The 25,396-nt window shown below is 38.6% G+C and overlaps 2 protein-coding genes across 5 annotated transcripts; one reads left to right on the forward strand and one right to left on the reverse strand.

The window, feature by feature from the left end:
• On the forward strand, positions 1-7,020 carry st3gal1l2 (ST3 beta-galactoside alpha-2,3-sialyltransferase 1, like 2). 4 transcript variants are annotated; one of them, XM_079484664.1, is made up of 8 exons: positions 77-369; positions 430-530; positions 3,016-3,273; positions 3,405-3,598; positions 3,693-3,872; positions 5,186-5,231; positions 5,650-5,769; positions 6,187-7,020. In XM_079484664.1, exons 3-8 carry the CDS (start codon positions 3,034-3,036, stop codon positions 6,349-6,351), a joined length of 945 nt encoding a protein of 314 aa, XP_079340790.1. In that variant the 5' UTR covers positions 77-369; positions 430-530; positions 3,016-3,033; the 3' UTR covers positions 6,352-7,020. The 4 variants fall into 4 exon arrangements, with proteins under 4 accessions (XP_079340788.1, XP_079340790.1, XP_079340789.1 ...); XM_079484663.1 differs by having other exon boundaries at positions 189-369; positions 433-530; XM_079484662.1 differs by having other exon boundaries at positions 1-530.
• Positions 7,021-10,276: 3,256 nt separating this feature from the next.
• LOC306910057 (CMP-N-acetylneuraminate-beta-galactosamide-alpha-2,3-sialyltransferase 1-like) lies at positions 10,277-16,194 on the reverse strand. Its single transcript, XM_079484277.1, has 7 exons — positions 16,011-16,194; positions 15,580-15,885; positions 15,211-15,404; positions 13,546-13,725; positions 12,148-12,193; positions 11,951-12,070; positions 10,277-11,830 (listed from the first exon to the last, which is right to left on the reverse strand). The coding sequence occupies exons 2-7, from the start codon at positions 15,841-15,843 to the stop codon at positions 11,666-11,668; spliced, it is 969 nt and encodes a 322-aa protein (XP_079340403.1). The 5' UTR covers positions 15,844-15,885; positions 16,011-16,194; the 3' UTR covers positions 10,277-11,665.
• Positions 16,195-25,396: the final 9,202 nt, after the last annotated feature.

Consider the following 25,396-nt stretch of genomic DNA (forward strand, 5'->3'; position numbering starts at 1 on the left):
ACCGTCGAGTCCAGCTGCTTGTAATTTCAGCAAATAATTGCGTGTTTTTGTCCCCGCTTCTTTGTTTCTTCCATTTGGCTGCGTGTTTTACCACTCAGGGCAACGTGTCCCGGCGTGTTCACGTGGCAAAGTGACGTCAATGCATACCCTCAGCTATGCGCTACTTCGTCACACGCCGATCGTTCTGCGCATGCGCAAACGTAGGTCGTAAACGCTAATATGGGCGCGTCTAAGATTACAGCGAGTTTAAAACCTCATCTGCAGTAAAGTAACATGGAGATCAGTATTCTGAACCCATTAATATTCACCCAGCCGACATTCTTTAAAAACACAATACACTCTTGAGTCCAATCAAACGATCACACAAATGTAAGTTAGAATGAATCCCCAAACAATTGTGCTGGTTCTGTAAACATACACTTTTTACAGCAGGGTTGTAATAAAACGAGCCACGAATAAAGGTCACTAAAGAGGAACACACCCAGGTGGATTCTTCTCGTGTGTTGGAGACAGTGACCGTCGTCCTGCAGGTAGGCGCGAAAGGAGAAATCGCTTGTTTTGGGAGTTTTTTGGGGTCTTGTTGTGGTTTGAATGAACCTTATGGGCCCTTTCACGCAGATGTACAGCAGTATCTAAGTCTAACAAGAGTATCGGGATTCAACGCTTTCGTATAAATAATGTAAACGAGCGTATTACCGCCTGTTTAAAGTTAAGATATGAACCTGGCAGCACTGCTGTTTTGGTCTTAATGTCTTTGCGCATATATGCAGTCCGACATTTTCCTATGCGTTTTTTCTTATTTGGCGCTCGTTTTCACGCGTTTCTCTGAATGGTTAAAAAGGCTTCTCGAGATGCTTACTACGGATTGCAAAACGCCGAAAATCCGATTTTTTTATGACGGACGGAGATCTCGGACTCAGTGTGCAAGGGGCTTTAACCTGAGGTTTGTTCTGTTTATGGGACCGCAACCTGATGGTACTTCTTGATTTTGACCACTTAAAGGGCTGATCCGCGGGAAATACGTGTTTTTCTTTGTGTTTGGTGTGTTATCAGTTGCCCATGCATGTATTAGACACGTACAATTGCAATAAAAGTAAGTGTCGGCACAAAAGATGTATTTTATCTAGAAGCGAATGCTCACCCAGACCTGCCTGAAACGCCTCGTGTAACCACACCCCGTCGACTCTACGTCAGTTCGTGGTATGATTAGACTAAGACCCCCAAAATCTAAACGCAAGTTAGGTGGCGGTCTTGTAAATCTCATTGTGCCGTTGCAGGCGCAGCCATGTCGCACAGACGATGTGTGTTTCATTGTGAAATGATTGTAAACGATTGTAAATCTTTTGTAAAATACTTTGGTACGGACTAACGCGAGGTAAGTTTGATGTTGTTGTTTCTTTGTGTGATCTGCAAATGCAGACACGCGTGCAACGTGGAAAAAAAGACAACATAAGTCCTAATAATCAGTAATTATGTATTATGCAACTAGAGGCAACAAATGTGGTGTTTATAATGAGGTTTATTGTCTTTGTTGACTCGCAACGAGACATGGCGTAACACTGGTTGATCAAGAAGGGCCGAAACACTCGCGGTATTTATTTTTTTACCATTCCTGCTGTAAGGCGAATTTGTTTCTATCTCACACAAACTCTGTATGATATATATTGTTGTTTGTTTATAAGAGGCGTTACATTTCCGTGCGGTATTCAACCAATCACTACGCACTAGTGAACTGGCTTATGTGCAGTATTGAAAATGACCCATTAAAACATTGGAGAAGGATAGTACAGCTTTTTATGGTATCTTATTTACTAACAAATATTTACGCACTCTATTTTAACAGTGTACCAGCATTTAAAAGTAATTTCTTATAATACAGTGACACGATCATGGTTTAATAACTCGCGAGCTTGGGTGCATAAACTCGAAGCACTTACGGGATGATTCGCCGGAAATACATGTTTTTCTTTGGTCTGTTATAAGTTGCCCATGCATGTATTAGACACGTAAAATTGCAAAAATGTAAGTGTCAGAACAAAAGATGTAAAAGATGCAACGAGACATGGCGTAACACTGGTTGATCAAGAAGGCCGAATCACTCTTGGTATTTATTTTGTTACCATTCCCTGCTGTAATGCAAGCTTGTTTCTATCTCACACAAACTCTGTGTGATGTATTTTGTTGTTTGTTTATAGTCAATTACTCTTAACCAATCCTTTACATCCTGCTCGAGTCACGCTGACAAAGTTGTATCGGCTTGATCTTCATTATCCGCATCAGATTCGGGCTCGAATTGATAAGGATGGATCGATGCCATTTTATCACCTGTCAGTAGTTTTGAAACCTGATGTTCCGAATATGGTAAGAGGCGTTACATTTCTGCGCAGTATTCGACCAATCACTACGCACTAGTGAACTGGCCAATCATAACACGCCTCGCTTTTCAGAGGGACGAGCTTTGTAAAATATCAGCGCGTTTCAGAGAGGCGGAGCAAAGAGGAGATACAAACATGCTCGGTATGTGGAAAATACAGCGTTTTTAAACCTTAAATCGTGTATACACATTGTATTACGTCTAAAGCAAACAATAATATTTGTTAAAGCCGTGTCAAATGACCCCTATTGACTTCTTTTCCATATCGTGCCGTGTATCTGAGTGAAACGTGAGGACTAAAAATGCCTGGCCATTGGACAGTCAGTATAGTCCTACCTCTATTTTGTTGCTGACGTCATATAGTGAAGAGTTGTTTTTGAGAGTGTGAAACAGGCGCTCTAACGAGGAGGCTAAGGACCGTCTGTTGATTTTATTATTTTCATTAATCAAATATATATATATATCCACTTAATGTGTATATTCGTATAGAAATATATTTACTGTACTTAACGTAATTAAATTGTTGTTACACTTGTAACATGTTGTTTCACCTGTTGTTGTGAATGTTAGTTTATAATATTAAACCACACTCCAAAATGATCTTTGTTTGTTTGTTTATTTGTTGGTTTGTTTCTCTGCAGGGGTGAACTTAGGGAAGGATGCAAAGGATTAGATATGGGAAATACTATATTACACTGGTCATATGTGTAATTCTAGTCTGCATGTTTCTGGTCTTCCAACCCCTGGACGACTTCTCAGATGGGATCTGTGCGTGTACTCACTGTGTCAGACAGCAGAGCCACAGTCACTGGTTCAATGAACTCTACAACGTCTCTGTCCCACCTTTGCTCACCAGGAGAAATCATGTGCTTAGTGATAGTGTCCTGAAGTATTGGAAGGTATTCTTCTTACTGGAATATAGCAATAAGCCCCAAGAAGCAGTGGGTTACAGTGCTTTTTACAATACTTTGATCCCTATGTTTTAGAGAAACCTTCGTGAAACTGAAGTCACTTTTACATAACATTGCAGGGTCTTCAGAAATATAAAATCGAATCCAACTACTCCGAAGTGGTGGCAAAGTTGTTCTCGCTCTTCCCAGGTAAAGAACACTACTCTGATGCTGGACCGGATCGCTGCAGAATCTGTGCTGTGCTTGGAAATTCTGGAAACCTCAAAGGATCCCATTATGGACGACTCATAGATTTTCATGACTTTGTCATTAGGTATGAATACGTTGAGAAGTTGAGATATGTCACTGCCATAAACATATCAGTTCTTACCTGTTGTGTTTTTTTTTTGCTTTTATTGTTAAACTAGGATAAATAAGGGCCCAACCAAAGGTTTTGAGGAGGATGTGGGTTCCAAGACCACTCATCGGTTGATCTATCCTGAGAGCGCTGTGGATATGGACAACTCCACCTACCTGGTACTTTCTCCCTTTAAGATCTTGGACATGGAGTGGCTCATCAGTGCCTTCACCACTAAAAACATCACACGGTGAGGACAGTGTAGCTGGCCTAAAAACACTGCCATTACATTTAGACAAAAAACTAAATATGACGTGGAGAGTTACATGAGATCATTCCACAGTGTTGGCTTCAGTTCACAGAATTGTAATGGTCTAGTCAGGGCTCTAGACTGCGACCAAAATGGGTATGGTACTTTTAGGTGTGAATGACCATGTTGTCACCCAACACCGAAGACCATTTTTGACCCAGTGAAAACTCTGCCTGTTAATCAGGTTCGATACGCCCCTCCCTACACCCGTGCAGTGCATATTTAAATAAAACTTATCGACTATTTTAAAAGACCGAGTGACAAATTAACAGAAGGATTCATCAATATACAAGGTCATTATGATTATTTTAAAAAATCGAGCAACTGAGAAAGTGATTCGCACCAGAGCAACCAGTTTGGAAAATGAGTCTAGAGCACCGCTAGTGATTCGTGGGAACATTTTTACAATACTTTTACTGTGGTATAACAACAAGAGAATATATTATCTGGTTCGTCATGTTCCCGGAACAGCATTCCTATCAACCGATCACATTTTAAAGATACTGTATGTGGGGAGGCAAAACAGTAATCCAAACTAGTTTTAGGCAAAAGATGGGTTTTGGGTTTACTCAAATATATGCTTGTGGGATGTAAAGTATATGTAAAGCATACGTTAACAACAGTTTGACCCATTATTAATATTTGTTGATCGCAAAAGCTGGAGCGCATGTTGGGTTTTTTCCGATACCTGAGCCAAATCGGTTCAGTGTGTGTTGAATTTAAACAGAAAAAGACCTCAGCAATAAAGTCATCCAAAAGCAATGTTATAGACTATAATATAGAAATAAACATGGCATCCTATGCACCTTTGGCCCAATTTCGTTACAAGATACTATAGCAATTTCTTGGTCTTTTGACAAAATGTACTTTTTGTACATTTGAGTTCTGCAAAAATGCTAAAATACACTAAACTGGACAATCACACATTTAATGGCGTACACGTGCTACACTTTACTGGATGCAGAATAGTGAAATTTCTCTGATATAAAGTTACATTTCTGAACTGGTTCTAAAGTACAAGTTAAAACATAAACATGAATAAGAACGACTTTTCCTTGTAGTATTCAAGTTGAATCCTTTTTATTATTTTGATGGGTTTGTCCCATTTCAACTTTCTACTCATATAGCAAACTCATTTGCAATTCGGGTGAACTATTGAAACCACAATGATACTTTTTCTTAAGTACATACTTAATAATAAATAAAAAATACAAATTGAAAATCATTTTATGTTTGTGTTTTTGTTTTTATAGCACTTACATCAACGTTAAGCCGAGTGTAACTGCCAACAGACATAAGGTGAGTTCTCAGTCTGAAGTTATAGTTTGCATTCTGTCGAGGGGCTGGTGATGGCTGTCCTTTTCATAGCTCCATTGTTCCATCTGCTAAAAGTAGGTGACAGTCCATAAATCAGAAATACGTGTTTATGCTTTTGTGCAACCCCACCCCAGTCAGAGATCCTGTCTAACCATGTTGTCAAGTTCATCAAAATGCTTTTAAAAGTATGACATGTGCTTCTGAATACATTTGTGGGTGTTGTTGTGTTCTGTTTTTTACACAGTAGCATAACCTGCTCGGGTATGAATAAGAGCCTTTTGATGTAAGGGTGGGGCAGGATATTTTTAAACAGGGACATTAAAGAACAGAAATGTTTGAGCTTGCCACTGTTAATGCAATTCTAGTTTATTTCAGCCATTTCAAATATTGAATCTTTCAGGTGATGATTCTACATCCGGCTTTTATAAAATACGTCCATGAGATTTGGTTGCTAAAACGTGGCCGATATCCATCCACTGGCTTCCTCGCAATTGTATTTGCCCTGCACTTCTGTGACCAGGTAGTTCTTTAAAATATATAAATAATATAGAAAGCATTATATAAAATATATAAATATAATAAACCTAGTTATTACACTGCTAGTAGAAATGCTTGATTCTGTTTGGCCAATCGTGATATTTGCAGATTCGATATAAGCAGATAACAACCTCTCAAAAATCATTTTGACAGTTTTTTTGACAAATTTGTAGCCACGTTATAAACGGCCGGTTGTTATCGCGAAATAATCCCCTTCAGTGTGATACAAGACCCGCATCACACTGTTGGGGCTTATTTCTGCCATAACAACCGGCTGCCTGTACATTATACCTTACATAATAATGAAAATAATCTTCTATATAGAAATCAGCTTGATCTAATATTTTTCTGTCTTTCGTTCTATTGAATGAATTTGACCATTTTCTAAATATCGATGCAGGTTTCTGCATTTGGGTTCGGTGCCGATCAGTATGGAAACTGGAATCACTACTTTGAGAAAACCGGGCCCAACCTCCGCACCGGCGCTCACAGCGGCAGCTTTGAATTTGACACTATAATGCGCCTTTACCTTGAAAACAAAATTCAGGTGTTCATAAGAAGATAATGTGTCATGCAACCCTTCAGGAAATGGAACCAGAGCATATTGTACTGCTAACACCTGCATACACATGCTGTAATGTATTTTAAGTTACCCAGTTTTACGGCGTAGGGTACATGGGCACGTCAAAGCAGAGAATGCATTTTTTTGGGTGTGGAAGTTGTGTGGAAGACTATTGTGAAACATCTTGAGGAGTGGACCACTGAACATTCAAACTTCTGAACGATCAGCCAATGCTGCACCGGTTTTTCCGAATAAATGTCTCGTAGCCCGGAGCAGTGAAGGGATCCTGTGAAGAAACAGATCTCTAAATATTATCAGGAGGTCATTATATTTTTAGATAAAGTGTCCCAGTTACATCTGCCGGTGGTCATTATAATGCAATTGTCAAAATTGTGCCAATTTATCTGTTTGGTGTAACATCGGGTGCTGTGTGTTCCCAGGAAAAAAGTAGTTTTGTCATCACAATGTAATTTCAATAAATGCCTTTGGAACAAAGACGCTAAATGCCATAACTAATGGCTTTTTTCATGAGATCATGTGGCTCACAAAACAAAGTTTAAAGCTCAGACTCTGCTGGCGTACTGAACACACACTTTTGATTTAGAAAATGGAAACATGCATGTTCAACTTGAATTTCATCTTGTCATTAAATAAATCAAAGCTAAAATCCACAAAAAGAGTCATGCAATTATTTAAACACATGTTTAGTGTATTAAAATCTGGTGTGCTGACTCAAGAAGATTCTATCCTTTCGCTAATAGAGACGATTCATATTTAACTTAGTGTCAATATTACTAAAAATACTATTGCAGCATTGTTTCATGATCGTTGTTAGGTGTTAAGACTGTGTAACAAATAGAGAAATCACACGCACAACTATTCCGGTTCTCCCAATGCCCCGGATGGGAATATATTAAAGGGTAGGCCGGTGGTGAGTCAAAAATAAACAGACAGACAGTGTCTCGGTGCGCCGGGTACAGTGCACGGTGGTGAGTCGTGCTCTTCCTCGTTCCCCGTCTGGGTGAAATCGCTCGGGCCCGTGCAATCCCTCGTGTCTGTGTAACATGTACTGCCTGTTGCTATGGTTACACTACCGCGGCCACGGACAAGCGAGCTGAGAATCAGTGGGCGGGTGACTTAACTGAATGGTTTTTATAAAAAAAAATTATAACATGATTATATTGTTTTGAGAATCATCCCACGTACCCCATGGGGACTGCTCACGTACCCCTAGGGGTACACGTACCCAGGGTTGGGAAACAATGATCTAAGACAAGTACAAGGTTGTGGGACTGATCCCTGTTTAAGGCATTCTAAAATATCTTGTTATACACAGACAAGAAAACATATGCCATATACGGAATGTGTGCAGAAAGAGTAATTATGTTATAAGAAGCATATTCCGACTCTATTCTTTATATACTTTACAGTCAAATAATCATCTGTGCACATGTTTTTCTTCCTTGACAGGTTCGTGAATTCATTTGTTACTTGGGATTAATCTCAAGTAATATCAATAAAAAAAGGAAATTTGGACAATGTATGTGAGCTTAATTATTTCGTAGTAGTCAGATCAAATGACACAAACACAAAATATTAGTGTAAAATGAACTCTAGCTCCCTAAGCAATACATATCCGCAAAATACATTCAAATAACAAATATAAGAGGAAAGTCAATTGGTATTTTGCTTTTGTTCCTGTAAAGTCATGCACTGAAAGGCTTGAAAAAAAACCCAGCATGGCTGTGCCCAAGCACCACTGGAATGTAGTTATGCAGGTCACAGTCTTAATACTTTTGTGAAATAAAACCTACGGTCACATTTATTAGTTATTCTGAACTTTTTGCATCAGTTAAAATAAACAGTGTTGAGCACATTACTTAAAAAGTTGCCGGTTCTAATCTCAGTGCCAGCAGGTCATGACTGAAGGGCCCTTGAGCAAGACACCTTACCCCTGATTACTCTGCAGTAATGTGAAACTGTAAAAAAACTACTTGTAAGTCGCTTTGGATAAAAGCATCTGCCAAATGAATATATGTAAATGTAAAAAGGTAGGGAACCACTGTCTTAGATGACCGTAGTACATTTTAATTACTGTTTGAACCCTCTTTAACCTTGACCTGCGATTGTTTATCTACCCTGTCTTTGGTCAAACAACCAACCGTCTCTCCTGCTTCTCTGTTGTTACATACCTGCAAAGAAAACAAAACATCTAAAAGAAAACTATTCACACCCTGGCATCTGTCCAGAAGAAAAAGCAAAGGTCCAAAAACAAACTTACTTACAGATAACATGGTAAGTGATGAGGTAACTTTGATTTACTTTTATTCATTTGGCAGACGCTTTTATCCAAAGCGACTTACCAGTAGTTTTTAAAGTGGCACATTACTGCAGAGCAATCAGGGGTAAGGTTAACTTCAGTCATGACCTGCTGGCACTGAGATTCTTACTGGCAACCTTCTGATCACAAGCACAACGCTCTAACCGCTAGGCCACAGCTAGTGTTGCCTAAAAAAAATTTGTTGTGGACGTATGACGCGGTATTTCTGTGCTCAATACACTCCCCCAGTGTTTGTACAGGTTTCTGAAAGTATTTAACATGAAAAATCATTACGTAACAACTTTTCTTCTCCCGGAAAAGCACGCCTTGGTTTGAAGGGTGTGGTACTATTCTGTCATTACTCAAGATTAACATGAGTTGATGCGGAAGCTCTGTGTGTTATGGCCGCTTTTTTTAAGCGTGCTTAAAATAAAATGGTTGTAGTGCATGTACCCTCATTTGTAATTTACTGTTGAAAAAAAACACTGATAATCCTGCACTCTTAGATAACAACAGACCGGTATCTCTCCTCCCCTTCATTGCCCAACTTTGGAATGTGTTGTATTTAAACGGCTCTCCCCCTTTCTCTCGCAAAACAACCTCCTGGACAGCAACCAGTCTGGTTTCAAGATCAGTCATTCCACCGAGACTGCGCTGCTCTTGGTCATCGAAGCCCTGAGACTGGAAAGAGCAGCCAGGATAAAGGACCATCACCTGCAGCTGAACCTTGCAAAAACAGAACTGCTTGTAATCCCGACTGACCGGGATTCATTACAACCTCTCCACTCAACTGGGCTCATCAACCATCACATCTTCCAGAACAGCCAAGAACCTGGGAGTGGTGTAAACTTCCCGGATCATGTTATCAGCACCACCCGGTCCTGTAGATTCGCCCTAAACAATATGGTACCTTCTCTGGATCGGTTCCATGTGTGTGGAATAATCTGCATTTAGGCTTTTGTTGTTCTTAAATTGTGCCAACTGCTTCCATTGTTTACCTCATTTGTAAGTCGCTTTGGAAAAAAATCTCTGCTAAATGACTAAATGTAAATGTAAATTAATCTGAATGTCATCAACCACCCCCGTGATTTCATATATACATTGACACATCTATTGGATCAAATGTCATGCTAAAACATTGTTATTGATCTTACATGGATTCATTTGACCGAATCAGTGGAAAAAAAATTAAGAGAGCATTCCAAAATTTCTTTTCACATCAGCATTCCAATCTAGTGTCTGTTGAATTTCATTAAAATCAAACCTCAGGAGTGAAAAGGTAACCCTACAGAAATGTAAAATACTGAAAGCATAAGGCACATGATGAACTGTGATAAAAATCCAGGTTATCACATACTAATTTTGGAACGTGTAAAATACGTAGAAAAAACTTTTAAAGTTAATATTAACTTGTTTTCTTTGCAGTATTTGATGTCTGAAAATATACAGAGTATCTTTTCTAATATTTTGAGTTCACAGAATTAGACAAAAATTATCATTTTATCTATACACATACCTACATATAGTCTACATTTCAAAATCTGAAAAATGGTCTCTTGAATGTTCTCCTATTTTCTTCGCCGGTGTATGCGTGTACACACACAGAGAGATATTTGAGATTTGTTTAATAATTGTGTTACTGAATGTTTACCCACCTACACATGCAGACAAATACAATATTACAGAAACACACACAATGGCCAATTATTCAAGAACTCAGAGACAAAGTCTGTATGCATAGTGTGTGTCTATACAGTAAATACACATCCGTCACTTACATTTCGTCCACATTTAAAAAGATGAAAAAACCCATCGTATAACACAAATGTAATCAAAATAAACCAAATTTGCTGAAATGTTGAGTTCAAGCAACTTCAATGCTTTTTATATAGGAACATCTATTTTATTCTGGTACCGGCTGCTTTTTCAGCATCCATTTCAGAAACATTTTTATTAAACAAAAACAGTATATACCGTATAATGGAAAAGATACATCGATAACGTTGTGTCACGCCATTTAAAGCAGTTTAAATGTGTATGGGTCTTGTTTTTAAAATCCATTATTAATGATTTCATGTCAGCTCATTTTGTTCAATTAACATTGGAGGGTGTCATTGGTGCATAAGATGTGGCAGCAAAATCTCTGAAAAACAATTAGATTGTTATTCTCTTACATCTATGTCGTGTGATTATTGGACACTAGCCTACACTAAAGCAAAGGGTCACAAGACAAAATCCTGTGTGACATCATCACAAAGAGACTTATTAGACAAAAAGTTAAACAAAACGAGTGCCAAGAATGTAGAATAGACATTAATAATCATTGAGAAACGTGCAACAACTACAAGCTGGATGATCATAAAATGGCATTAAGGTTTAATTTGAATACCCAACCAAACACCACAGGACTGAACGAACACTAAAATCATATACTGTAAATATAATTCTCCAAGCTGCTTATTCACCCTTATCCATGTAAATCCACCTATAGTTGTTGGGTTAGCATGTGACAACATGCCACAAAGAAAGAAATCCACTGTGTCAACTGAATGTCAAACAGCAGACTAAAAGCTTTTTTCATAATTCATCAACATGCTACACCTCACGGTTGTTCCCAGCATTTGCCCTCGGCCATGGAACCAACTCCTTAACCTACAACCATTTGCACGAAACCTTGCATGTCCCCATTAGTCAACAATGTTGTTTAACTACCGGGTGCAAATGAACCTCCCATTCGCCTACAATTCAGGCAAACTTATGTGACCTCATTGGACAAGTATGAAAAGTTGATACACAATTTAATAACTTGGATATGGCATTTAAGACTTTAATACTTTTTAAGGGACTTGATATTCTCAATTTTTTTATCAAGTTTTAATACTTTAAGACCTCGCGGACACCCTGAAACAAACTAAAATGATCTAATACCATTTGGCACATCTTTTTTGAAACGGTGAACACAATACTAGCCCACCCCATTTTAATTACGAATATATTTTATAACCCTTTATACAGGAATATCTTGTTTCTCCACTGAAGCTCATGCATGGTTTTATTTTCAAAGTCTCCACCATGGCTACCTCTGGAAAAGTGAGCCAAAGTCTTGTCAAAATAATGATGCCAGTTTCCATCCCTTCTTGCTCCAAATCCAAAAACGTTAACCTGTGTGAGAGATACTCCGATCATCTATTTTAATCTAATTGGTTCAAGAGAGGTTCAGAGTTCGCCAAAGCAAACATTAGACTCTGTGAATCAAATATCAGAGAGGGAAAGGGATTTTACCTCATCACAGATGTGAAGGGCCAGTATTAGTGTAATGAAGCCTGTAGATGGATATCTGCCGTCCCTTTGTGACCAGTTATCATAAACGTATTTTATAAATGCGGGATGGAGAATCATCACCTTAAAGAATAATGGAGTAGTTATTCAATAAAAATAAGATGAATCTAAAGCATAAGACTGATTTTAAGGGTACATACCATGTCCGTGTCAGCATTTAGAGTACTCTTCACATTAGTGTACGTGCTGCAGAACACGAAGATCATTCGGTTAAAACAACTTAAGCATCAAAGATAAAGGCTGAAATATGATTTTAGCAGGTGTTCTGTCTCAAACGAAAGGTAAAAATATAAAAGGTATAGTTGACCCAGAAATGAATGAAATCCTCTTGTCATTCTAAACCTGTATGACTTCTGCAGAAGACAAAAGAAGATATTTTAAAGAACGATGGCAACCCAACAACCCTGTTGACCTTTGAACACAAAACCGCATTTTGGAGACATTTCTCAAAACACATTCTTTTGTATCATATTCTTGGTACCCTTCAGTCATCTTTTGAAAGACATGATTGAACAAATTATTTTTCTTTTTGTGCGAACTGTCGCTTCAAGCCACATACACATAGTTGGCCTTCAACGAACTTCTACAGCAATGCCAAAGAAAAAAAAACAGGTTTTATTCCATCCTAATGTCAGGGTTCATTTCTAGCGTGTCTTTGCTTTCTCTCTGTGTTGATGTTTTTGTTTAATTGTGAGCACATGCAGGCGAGCAGATGGCACTACGGAAGGGGAGACATGACCCCTCAGATTCATAGTGACGCTGTCCTTACGAAAGTACAGACGTTGGTAAAACTGAGGATTTATTAGGGTTTCTGCTATGTACATTACCCGAAGTAGTGGCAGACGAGCCAGCCGTTGCTCAAATATTGTGCCATCACTGCTTTAGAATCGAGTCGGCCACCAACGTTTACGTTCTCTGAGCGTGCTACGACTCCTGACCACGCCCCTGGGGTCCCACGAGGAGCTGTTTGCTGCCTCAATTGTGCGTGTAGTAGCAGTTACCATAGGGAACAAACCCCATCGTCTATGACTGAGCTGGTGATTTTTCTGGACTGAACAAAATAAGCTGCATAACTGCCACATAGAGGCAATGAAACGATCACCTCGGCTTTTCAAAAACCAAACAATGTAGGTTTCCTCTGCCTGTTGACTTTTCCCAGAAGTGGCCGATAAGTTTTTGTCATTTACAGTATTTGCATAGCTAGTCTTTTGCACTAAGCAAACACAGCAAAACGTGCAGAGTATGACTATGCCATTATTTTGTTCATTCATTCAAGAGTCTAACATCACTAGGTCTGCACGTTTGTCTCGTCCTGCTTTACCCCAGATGTTTTTACTTGTTCAGAAAATGAAACAAAAATGACAGTCTTACTCAAACACGTACAAATGCCAAATTGAGAAAAACTGAAATAATTAGGGGTGTCCCAGTTCTTTTGTTGTTCTGTTTCTCAAAAGTTGTGGTTAAGGAAAATTTCCACATGTTTGTTTTTAGAAAGCCATATTTTCAAGGTTTTTTTTTTGTGGTATTTATTGTCTAACCGTTTGATGTGTTTAGTGGTGAAGATGCTGATGAGCCAGCGCAGATCAAGGATCTTAAAGGGCACAAGAACCAGATGGGTGGATTTATCAATGTCCACACTGCTTTCAGGGTACATAATCCTGTGGGTGGTCCTAGACCCCACGTCCCGCTCATAACCTTTCGTTGGACCCTTGTTTATCCTGTGAAAAAGGAGGAGATAAATATTTAACAATTTCCACTGACACTTTGTTCCAATTCTCTTTAATCGAGGGCCACAACCTAAAAACCAGAATGGCACATTTCTCAAATCATACTGTCATAAAGCTCAGCTATTTCAGTAGTAAACTGTAACGAAGTAAATGTAATTCGTCACTGTACTTAAGTAGTTTTTTGTGTATCTGTACTTTACTCAAGTATTTCAATTTTGGGAGACTTTTACTTTAACTCCACTACATTTCAAAGTCAAATATCTTACTTTTTACTCTACTACATTTTCAAATTCATTCGTTCGTTTTTATTTATAAGTCAATAAAAACTTAACTGGTAAAACGAGCCACCAATCACAGCGCACTCTTTGTTTTTAGCTTGTTTTGCCCCTGTTGTCGCCTTGATAATGTTATCTACTTAGCGCGAACATACGATTCAACATCACATCAGATTCAGTGCAACTCTCTGCAACAGTATAACATTTTGACTGCCAATGTCTTTATAAGTTAAATCATGGAAGAAACTACCGAATCTAACTTGCCACAACACCCATGACCTAAAGCGATTTTTCTTGAAAAGAAGAACGAGTCTTTCATTTAAAAGTGCCTTCTCTGAGTAAAAAGAATGAGAGAGGAGGAATACACCTGTCTCATTTATCAGGAATGAAGATGGGCTTGATACTTACATAACCAACAGTCTGCTTTCAAGAATTCAAAGTGGAGAAATGTCTAATCTCTTAGCGAGAATGTGCTGTACGGTTCAGTGAATCCCCTTAGATAAGTACATATTTGTTTTTACGATCCGTTTGTTCCATTGCAAGTTTAAGTTTAAATAAAAACTTGGATTACTGTTACAAATAAATGTTAAACCGAAACTGCTCTCAAGTCCTGTTATTTAATTTTGTTCTAAAGGAAATTGTTTGGCTTCAAGGTTTTGGGCTTATGAAAATGTAAATAGACATCAGTGTCTGTCTGACTAATGAATGTAATTTTATTAGTAGATTGGTGTGCCAAGAGTGACATTAGAGGCTAGAGTCTTTAATGAAATTAGAGTTAAGCAAGAGTCTTGTGACAAAAGTGATAATAGGACATTATAGCCATAAAAACAAATCATAGTACTTGGATACTGGAGTACATTTGAAGGCAAATACTTTTCTACTTTAACTCAAATGAAAGTTTAAGGCAGCACTTCTTCTTTTACTTGAGTAATATTTTACCTGGGTATTTCTACTTTTACTCAAGTACATGGTTTGTGTATACTTCGTCCACCACTGACTGTAACCTACAAGGAAGCTTTATCTACAATGACATGTATTTTTTGACAAGGATACATTTCTTTCAAAGGGTTTAAAATTCACCCCCACATCATCAATTCTGTCAATCAACTGTTTGTTCTAAAATGTGTTTTTTGTCATTCTTGTAAAGCACAACTGGATTAAATATGGATTGATGTAAATGTTTTAAAGAAGTAGCTGTTACCTTATGACAAAGTCATGGCTGTCTATTTGTTCACCGTAATGGGATTTCAAAAGATTCCCAGAGTTTCCGACCACGGCACAGGTTCTGCAGCGATCCAGACTAGCGTCCGAATAATGTTCTTCATCTGGGAAGAGAGCAAACAATGTGTCCACCAAATCCATGAACACGTGTTTAGATCCGTCAATTTGCAGACCCTACAGATGTATAAAGACATCATCAAGTTTAGCAGCAGTTCTTGTGGATGCGGCTAGACATTTTAGATTTTTAGATCACTTGACTGAGAGTTTGTCTATTTAAACCCTACAATTATCCGAAACACAAAATACATACATCATATTTTATATTAGAGATAAAAGGGAATTTGCTTACTTTCCACCATCTATAGACATCTTTCTTTAACACGCTATTCTTTTTGTTCAGCATTGTTGGAATTGTTGGGTTGTAGCGCATAAAGAACCAGTCATCATCATTCAGATCTCTGACACATTGATCACAAGCGCACAGACCTCCTCCATCATCATCATCATCAGATGTTTGCAGGGAATTGAATATCACAGCGTTTTGGAAAAACACGAAAAGAAAGATGATGCTGAAAAGGATTGCGGATGAAATCACTTTTTCGTAGTTGGTCATATTTTCTCCTGTACTGTCGCTGGATGGTTCAGAACCCAACAGCTGAAAAGGAAAACACCACATTTAGAGTGTATAGTAAAAAAAGAACGATGCACTTTTGTGAAAAGGGATTTAGAAATACATTTTAATTCCCACTACCGGACTGGAGTGTGGAGCAACAATATTACCTTAGAAATAATAAGGAATGGATCCGTTTTCTTAACTTGCAACACTACTATCCATTGTCCCCAGCCATTTGCCTGTTGTGTTTCTGCACAGAAAACTCCATGTCTGCAGACTGCAGATCGAGGCTTGACTACACCTAGGGAGGGGCTAAATGCGTTGCTCTGTCCACATGCTTTTTCATTGGTTAGTGGCAAAGTAATGCCACGGCAAACGGGAAATTATACAAACAGCACAGCGATTAACATTTGGTGGTACAGAGACCCACGTGATGTCTCTCCTCGAGATGTTAAAGCATGAGTTTTTTTTAGTGCATGATTTTTCCAGTCACACAAGTGCATTTTATCACTTTGAATTTGATAATTGTGTTTGGAAAACGTTTCATTCACATGTAAGAATTAACTAACCGCTTATAAATCGTCACATTTTTAGCAATTATGAAATATAAATCATCATGTCAATGAGGTTATTGTTTATTTACAATGTTTTAAGGTTACTCATGTTAGTAATATCTAAATAAAAGATGAGTGTTTTTATCAAGAGTGTCAAGTCTTTAGAAGCTATTAAATTATGAATTTACTAGATAATGACAAGGGTTATTGTATCAATATTAGAGTTGTTTGTAAATAACATGCAACGATATGATTATGTCATTGATATTTATTTAATACTGATTTGATTGCTGTTCATTTGATTGTACATAATTCATCCCCCATCACTCCCCCCTGGCATGTTATGCAGCAGTCTAGGTCCTCTGTGCAGCCATAAAATCCTTCAAGACGGCGGCGCTTCCCCTTTCCCGCAACACCCTAAAAGCGCAACTTTAAAATTAAGCGTTATATTTAAATAGATAAATGAAAGATGTACTCGCCGAACAGGAACAACGTAACCATGGAAACTAATTGAAAAGTCACGTTGTTCTTATTCTTATCTTCTTGTTTTATGGCAGGTGGCATCCAACGTTAAGGTGCATTACCGCCACCTACTGTGTGGATCAGAATATCAATGTCACTTAACAATGAAAAGGCATGTGGGCGGAGTAACACAGGTAGCCCCTCCCTATGGGTAGCCACGCCTCGATCTGCAGTCAGGGTATCTCGAAACTCGGCAACACCTCTGATGCGCATGCCAGTACGCTTCAGTTGTCCGTCCCAAGTCCCATAATCCACCTTGACAGCAAGACGTTCGTTCACTCGCCTTCGAGTTGGCTTAAACCCGCCAGACACACATTAGTTAAAACACACAATAAATATAAAGCATCACCGAATTGTAGCAAATTACGAACGTGTCTCGGGCTTGAAGGTCTTCTCAGTTATTTGTCAAGTTTTGAGTTTGCCAACTTAGCATACAGATATTGTAGGATTTTTATTGTGATTTTTATTGTGGTTTAAACGTGATTTTACATTTAATATGCTTTATGATTTCATTATTGATTACTAACTGTGCATAATATGTTGAAAATATAACCAAGTGTGTGAGTTGTGTTAGCCAAGAGTTAGGGTGACTTTGAGTGTATTTTTCCACAGGAAACGGTATGTATAGATTAGATTACACACGAAGCCCCATGGAATGTGGTGGCCTCTATATAATGTGTTGCAGATGATTCGAGAGCAAAGCAGTGTGACCTGGTTGGCTGAGACAGGACAAAGAAGAGAAAGCTGATTGGATGAGTCCTAACCGGAGAAGAGACCCGTCGTGAAATATAAAAAGCTGTGAAACTGTTTTTCGTGGTCGGTTCTTTGTGTAAGACTTTACGTCTGAGAACTCACCCAGCAGCTGTATTGTTTGAGACTTCTGATCAATAAATTTCAACATTTTCTTAACTGGCCTCTCTCCAATTTTGAACACGCAGAACATTGTTTTAATGTTCATCAATATCCAAATACAATACAAGCAGACAGCAACATAATGTTCAAGTTTTGAGCCAAACAAGGGGCCTGTACCATGAACATAGCTGAACAAACTCATGGTTATAGGATACCATATAGGACCACCCCATCTTCGAGCCAGACAGGCACGATACCTGCGTCACATGTCTAGGTGGATACAACATGTCTGCATTGCAAGCACATGTCAATCATCTTTTTGGTGCTTCCTGCTTGACAGTGGCTGCGGCAGCGAGCGGCGGACGCACACACACACACGCACACACACACACACCCAACAACAAAAACGGACAATTTCGTGTCAACCTTACCATGAAAAAATCATGTTTTTACCAACGGTTTTTACTATGGTTACAGCACAGATATGAACATTTGGTGGTAGAAATAGCCTACCCACGTGAGATCTTTTTGTTTTATTTGTGCATGATTTTTTCTTTGTCAGCTAAGGGCTATTTTAAGGACTGTCACATCTATAACGCCTCATAAATGGACACATGACAATGAACATAAAGTATGTTCTATAAAGAGGCATCCCTTCTTCATTAATTGCGTATTATTGCGTCAGGATTATGCATTTTATTTCACAGAAATCCTACAAAGTTTGTCTTTTTTGTCACGCGTGTTTATATCCCTTTTAAAAAAAATGTGTTCATAGACTGACATTTCTTCATGGGACAGGCCCAGGGCAATGTGTTCGGTGAAAATAAATAAATAAACAAAAAATATATTGTTGATATACAGTTGATATTGAACAGGTACTTTGTTGAACTTATTGAACAGGTACTTTGTTGAACTAGTGAGAGATACGTTGAGATACTTTGTGCTCTTGACAGTCACAGCATTGAGAGTTGTTGAGAATAGTGAAGGTCTTCTGAGATTGCTTTGACCTCTGTTCTGCATTTCATTTATACTTTTGTGAGTAAAATAAAGATTTACTGATACCGAAGGAGGCTGTATGGGTGTTTTACTGATGCAGGTTTAAAAGAATCAGTCAGTTCTTTAAGAAAAACTGGGACAGATAATGATAACACAAATTGTTATATCAAAATGGGCATCTTAAGATATTTGGTAAATGGTGGTTTTATTGCCGTCCGTATCCAGAATGTCTGTCTTATTCTCCCAACACCCACTGAAAAATTGCCATCCGAATCCACATCTCTGAGTTTATAACAGAGGTTAAATGCAAAATAAGTTTTGTAAGGTCGGTTTCACATTTAGTTCGATTGCACCCACTGGACTGCGTTCATATTATTATAATTGGGTCCTGACCGCGGGTCCTTTGAATCATCAGCCTGCGTCATTGTTTGCATACAAGCACAAAAGTAAAAGCTTACCCTTTGTTAAACTGCTTTTAATTCAGATTTATTATCGATTATAAAATTCATTCTATTATCAAACAAAAATATATAATGCAATATATTACATGATGAAAAGTGTCAATTCTTTATGTATTTATTGATGTATGTTTAGAAATATATTTCATCAAAGCCTAAAATGAAGATTGATGTAACTGATACAGTTTCTTCAATCGTGTCATTTAGAGGATGCATGCAAAACTGATCATGCAAAACTGATGGGCATGACACCTCTGTGTGTCTATATGTTAATAAGTTTCAATATAGACACACACAACATATACAAACACATAAGTTCTAGCTAACTTGACCGATAGATCAGGATCGCTGCTTCACTTCACAGAGAGGGAGATGACAAGAACAGAAAGTAGACAAGAAAAACAGGAAAACATTCGATATTGACTGAGCACGTGATGAGTGCATTTTCTTTAGGTTGGCGGCCTTACAAACTCACACCTAAACCTTGAATTTATGTTTGTCTGAATGCATGAGATTTATCTCCGAGGAGCCATGCAGATTTATTTTTACAGATGTCCTGGTGAGAAACAATTCACAGCCGAATAGGGAAATGACAGCAAAAATTTATGGAATATGATGGGAATGCTGCTCAGAAACATTCATAACATTCTGCAAAACACAAGTTTGTTTTGAGAACAGAATCTGTTGCCAAAATGTCAATCCATATTGTCAGCGTGACATTTTAACAGTCTAATTTAAACTTATCTGTGTCAACAAAAATGTCTGGAATTTGGTTACCGGCTCTTTTAACGTGGCCAGACAACGTTCACGTCTATATTTATGTGTTTGTTATTTTTAACGCAGGCATGCTGAAGCAGATGGAAAAATTGCCATTGCTTAAGATGGACATCTTCATTTTTTTAACCTTTCTTCCTCTTATACACTCCTACGCTTTTAGCAAAATAATGCTCTGAAAGTCATATTCTTGGCTTTCCCTCTATTAAGTGTAAAATGTTGTCTTGTTTTCCCTAGATGAGATTCCCATTGTCACCCCCAATGGCTCTTCCCTCCTAACGCCACGCTCCAACTCTACACCATACAAATCATTCACAAACTTCCATAAAAAAGAAACTTTTGGGAAAATAAATTGAATAATTATTGCAAAATTGTCTGAATTACAATATTTAAACATATACTGTATATTAAACTGCAGCAGAAAAACACTTTCTTTTACTTGAATTAACACAACAATACATTCCGTTATCAGCTATTGAGAATTATACAGTAATACACATTTACTAGTTTTCAATTAAATATCTATGCAAAAGGATGTAACTGGTAAATTACTAAAATGACATAAAACAAATACATCTTTGCTTGTTAAACATATGCTACTGGCTTCGAATACTGAGCCCCTGGAGGCTTTGACCTTATAAAGATGATAATTTAAACTCGTTTTGAATCCAGGTAAGAAAGCTCGCGGGCGCCCCCTTCTGGTGGCTCTCTGGGCGACCGCCTAGTTTGCCTATGCCTAGAAACGGTGCTGAGTTTAAGGGTTAGTTAGCTGATAACTTTCGGTTACAAAAACGGAGATAACTTTCAGAATATGCAAGTAACCATAGCAACTCTATCTCTAAAGTAATTTATGTTCAAGGGTTAGTTCAATTTAAGGAAATGTTACTAAGCTTCAGGGGTCGAGTGCGCATGCGTGAGCTTTTGACGCGCGTCAAGTGGGCGTGGAAGCAAAGCTTACGTATAATATATTATAATTTTACATATAAAATTACATTTCAAATCTCATCCAGTGCCATTACTCATTCACAGTTAATTTTATTATTAACTTTATTATTTCATCTTTTAAATGAAATCGTCTTTAAATATAATAATGTGAGCTGTTATTGTTAAACTTTAAAATGTATTCAGACATTAAATGAGATTTAATAAAACATCTCCAAATATCACTGGATGAATTCGCACACTTTACAATTTCCAACAGTTAAAGAATGTAAATAGTGAAGTGTATTAACTGCAGAACAATTGCTTATCATCACTCTTGTTAGGCAATATTTTATGCTTTGGGTCAAAGACAGTTGCGGCCTAATGGTTTGAGAGACATTTACTTTTAGTCATGTTGCAGACGCTCTTATCCAAAGCGACTTACAAAGAGTTCAGGGAGCAATAACCGATATGTCATGCAGGAGCAATAGTACAATAGTACAAGAGCAATAGTACCATAGGTGCTGATACAAAGTTATAGTTTCAAGAGCCAAGTTTATATGCAAATGTTGCAAGTTCGATTCCGGTCTGGCAGGTTTCAAAGCTTTATTGGGTGACCCCCAATGTGATCACATGGCATACTGTTCACATGTTTAAAACCTCGCACCCTTAATCCATTAACATAAACCTAGGTTTTTCATACTGTCTATTTTTCTTAAAAATGTCTTTCTGATCATCAGCCCCCTTTAACAGTTTAGTATTGAAAGGCCTTTCTCCAAATTACGATGAAAAAATGCGTCGAATCTAATAAAAGGATGATCAGCTCATAACATTTTGGAACACATATTATAACGGCTCCTGAATGTTTTCTCCTTTAGCAGAAAAACCACGCTACAACTGATGCCTTCGATGTCTTCTGTATTTTAATGTCTTCCTTTCTTGCATTCGAAATCAACATCACAAACATCAAATGTACACCGTGAAAAAACTGAAAATAAACCAAAATTACAATCAAATTCGTGATGAAGTGATTTTGCCATGACGTCATTCAATATATATCTTTATAACTGAAATCAATATACACGGTACATTAAATTATAAATAAAACATAACAAAGATATATGCAAGCCTACCGTGTGCTTTCCTATCAGGATTCAGGAGACATTAGGAGACATTTTTTGTTCAACAATCTTATGAACTTCACACCTCTCAATGCGTGTGTGACACCTCGTGTTTCTCTGTTTTTTGGTGCTCACGCAAAAAATCAAATCACATGACCAGTACGTCTTATGTTACTCATTTTCTCCAGTAGGCGTCACTATTGCCAAACTAACATGCAAATCAAATATACAATTCCCAAATAAGTATTCAAGTAATACATAATATATAAAACAAACAACAACAAAACCTTACAGAATGTGACAAACATTCAGCAACAAACTACACTGTCTGCGACAGCTACACTGCCACCAAAATTACAATGATTTATGTCAGTAATATTTTGATCAAATCAACTAAATCCTGCAATTTTCTTATAAGCTGTTACTTAACTTTCATTCATCTCTCAACACTTTCACAACTAGTGTTATTTTACCTTTTATCTGAACTAGATGTCAAAACTAATTAGTCTAATCCCATTTTGTGGTTTACTCATAGTTTAAGAGTTGCTTTCAACTATTACTACTAACTTTTGGACTGGACGCTCTAAAAGGGATATGTTTGTTAATCGCTCACCCTTTTTTCCTAACTTACTTTGTCCCATTTGAAGTTTAACCTTTCGCACTAGCCCATCATCGTCTGCACTTGTCTCAACGACTCTAGCTAGCCTCCATTCATTTCTGGGAACATTGTCCTCTTTGAGAATTACTACATCTCCAACGTGAACATTTCTTCTAGGCGTGTGCCACTGTTGTCTGAGGCTGATGTTGGCCAGGTATTCTTTGCGCCATCTGCTCCAAAACTGTTCCGATAAGTACTGCACTCTCCTCCATCTTTTCCTAGCGTACAAATCTTCACGGACAAATTTGCCAGGAGGAGGAAGGGGCACTGAGGTTTTCATCGTGAGCAGGTGATTAGGCGTCAAAGGCTCAACACTTTTCGGGTCATTTATTGTGTTAGTGGTAAGCGGACGACTATTCACAATTGACATTGCCTCGTAGAAAAATGTTCTTAATGAAGTGTCATCCAGTCTTCCTTTAGCTTGTGCCAGAACAGTGTTCATCACACTCCTAACAGTCCTTATCTGGCGTTCCCACACACCTCCCATGTGGCTTGATTCAGGAACATTCATAAGGAAGTCACACTGTTTGCTTGCAAGATAGTTAGAGATCCTCTCTTGGTCCAGATCCTTCAAACCTTTCTCCAGCTCATTCTTAGCGCCCACGAAATTCGTGCCTTGGTCTGATCTAATCTGTCGCACGGCTCCTCTGATTGCTATGAAACATCTTAAGGCATTCAGAAATGCATCGGTGGAAAGATCTTCTAGCATCTCTAAATGTACAGCCCTGGAGCTCAAGCACGTAAACAACAGACCATACCTCTTGAATTCCTTCCGACCTTGTTTTGTGTAGAAGGGGCCGAAACAGTCGATACCAGAATACGAAAATGGAGGTGAGGGTTCCACTCGTTCAGCTGGAAGGTCAGCCATACGTTGTTCTTCGACTGATCTACGCAGCTTCCTGCAAGTAACGCAATTTTTGATGCTCTTGGCCACTACATTGCTTGCACCTAATACCCAATATCCATTGGCTCTGAGTTCATTCAAGGTTTGACCTCGGCCTTGGTGTTGAGTTTTCTTGTGAAAATGGTCAAGTATTAGTTGTGTGACAATGCCATCCTTAGGAAGAATTACTGGATGTTTCAACTCAAATGCTGCGTTAGACTTTCTTAATCGTCCTCCAACCCTGAGAAGTTCATTCTGGACGATGGGATCAAGTTGGTATAACTTGTTATTCTTAGGCAGCTTAGCAGGGTTTTGACTGAGCAATTTCAGTTCTTCTTCAAAGGCTTCTTTTTGTGCTGCCTTGATGAGCACAAGAGTTGCTTTCTTTTTCTCCTCTACACTAATGCACCCTGACTTTCCTTTGTTCACCAGTCTTTTGATCCTAGCAATAGCATTGATGGCTGTATTCCAATCTGAGAATCTTGAGAGTCTTTCAAGAAAGCTACCTCTTACACAGGCATCTGTTTTCAGTACCTTTACCTCAGGGTCACCTACAAGAAGCGCTGGGGACTTTTCATGAGCGCTAATCTCTCGTTCCCATAAGAACTTGGGACCTATCAACCAACTTGAGTCCATCAGGTCTGCCACCTTGAGACCCCTAGACGCATAGTCTGCAGGATTCTGACTGGTTTCCACGTAGAACCATTGTTTCGGATCTGTAGAGTCTCTTATCTTCTGTACACGATTAGAAACAAAGACATGAAAGCGCCGGGCTTCGTTCTTGATATACCCTAGCACTACCTGGGAATCTGTCCAGAAAAACTCCTCATGTACCTTCAGATCAAGCTCTTCCCTAAGAGCATGACTTACTGCCGCAGAAACTGTGGCTGCGGTCAGCTCAAGGCGTGGTATGCTGAAAACCTTCGTAGGGGCTACTCTGGCCTTACCCATGACCAGTGTACAATGTACTCGTTCATCAGCAACAATCCTGATGTATGAACACTGCCCATAACCCTCACTGCTGGCATCTGAAAAATGGTGCAGTTCTATTTTCTGGATTTTGCCCATATCTCCAGGAATGAAGCATCTTGGAATTTTAACCTTTTGGAGATTCACCAAGTCATTGATCCATGTATCCCACTTTGGCTTCAGATCAGAGGGAAGAGGATCATCCCATCCTACCCCTCGTTTGCACATCTCCTGGAGCACTTTCTTCCCAGTCAAGATATAGGGAGCAAGAAAACCTAATGGGTCGTACACACTTGCAACCACTGACAGAATTCCTCGCCGAGTGGCAGCCTTTTCATTAAGATCAACTTTGAATGAGAATGTATCAGTCTCTATGTTCCACTTTACTCCCAATACACTCTGCATTGGAAGCTCATTGTGATTTAGATCTACATCCTTCACTGCAGTGGCACGCTCGCTTTCTGGAATTGCACTCAAGACTTCTCTGCTATTGGACACAAACTTGTGTAAACGCAGGTTTCCCTTAGCCAAGGCTTCTTGCGCTTCACTAATCAACTTGTTGGCCTTCTCGATGGAATCAACGCTGACCAGTCCATCATCCACATAGAAATTTTTGCGGATGAAGCTCGCTGCCAGTGGGTAGTCCTTTTCATATTTGCAGGCAAGATATTTCATACCGTAGTTCGCACAACCTGGAGAGGATGCAGCTCCAAATATATGCACTCGCATGCGGTATTCCTTCGGCTCCCTTTCTGTGTTCCCTTTTTCCCACCATAGGAATCTCAGGAAATCACGATCATCTGGACTGACGTGAAATCGGTGGAACATCTTCTCCACATCACAAA

This window comes from Barbatula barbatula (genome assembly GCF_947034865.1).
Source record: "Barbatula barbatula genome assembly, chromosome: 21".
NCBI classification, from domain to species: Eukaryota; Metazoa; Chordata; class Actinopteri; order Cypriniformes; family Nemacheilidae; genus Barbatula; species Barbatula barbatula.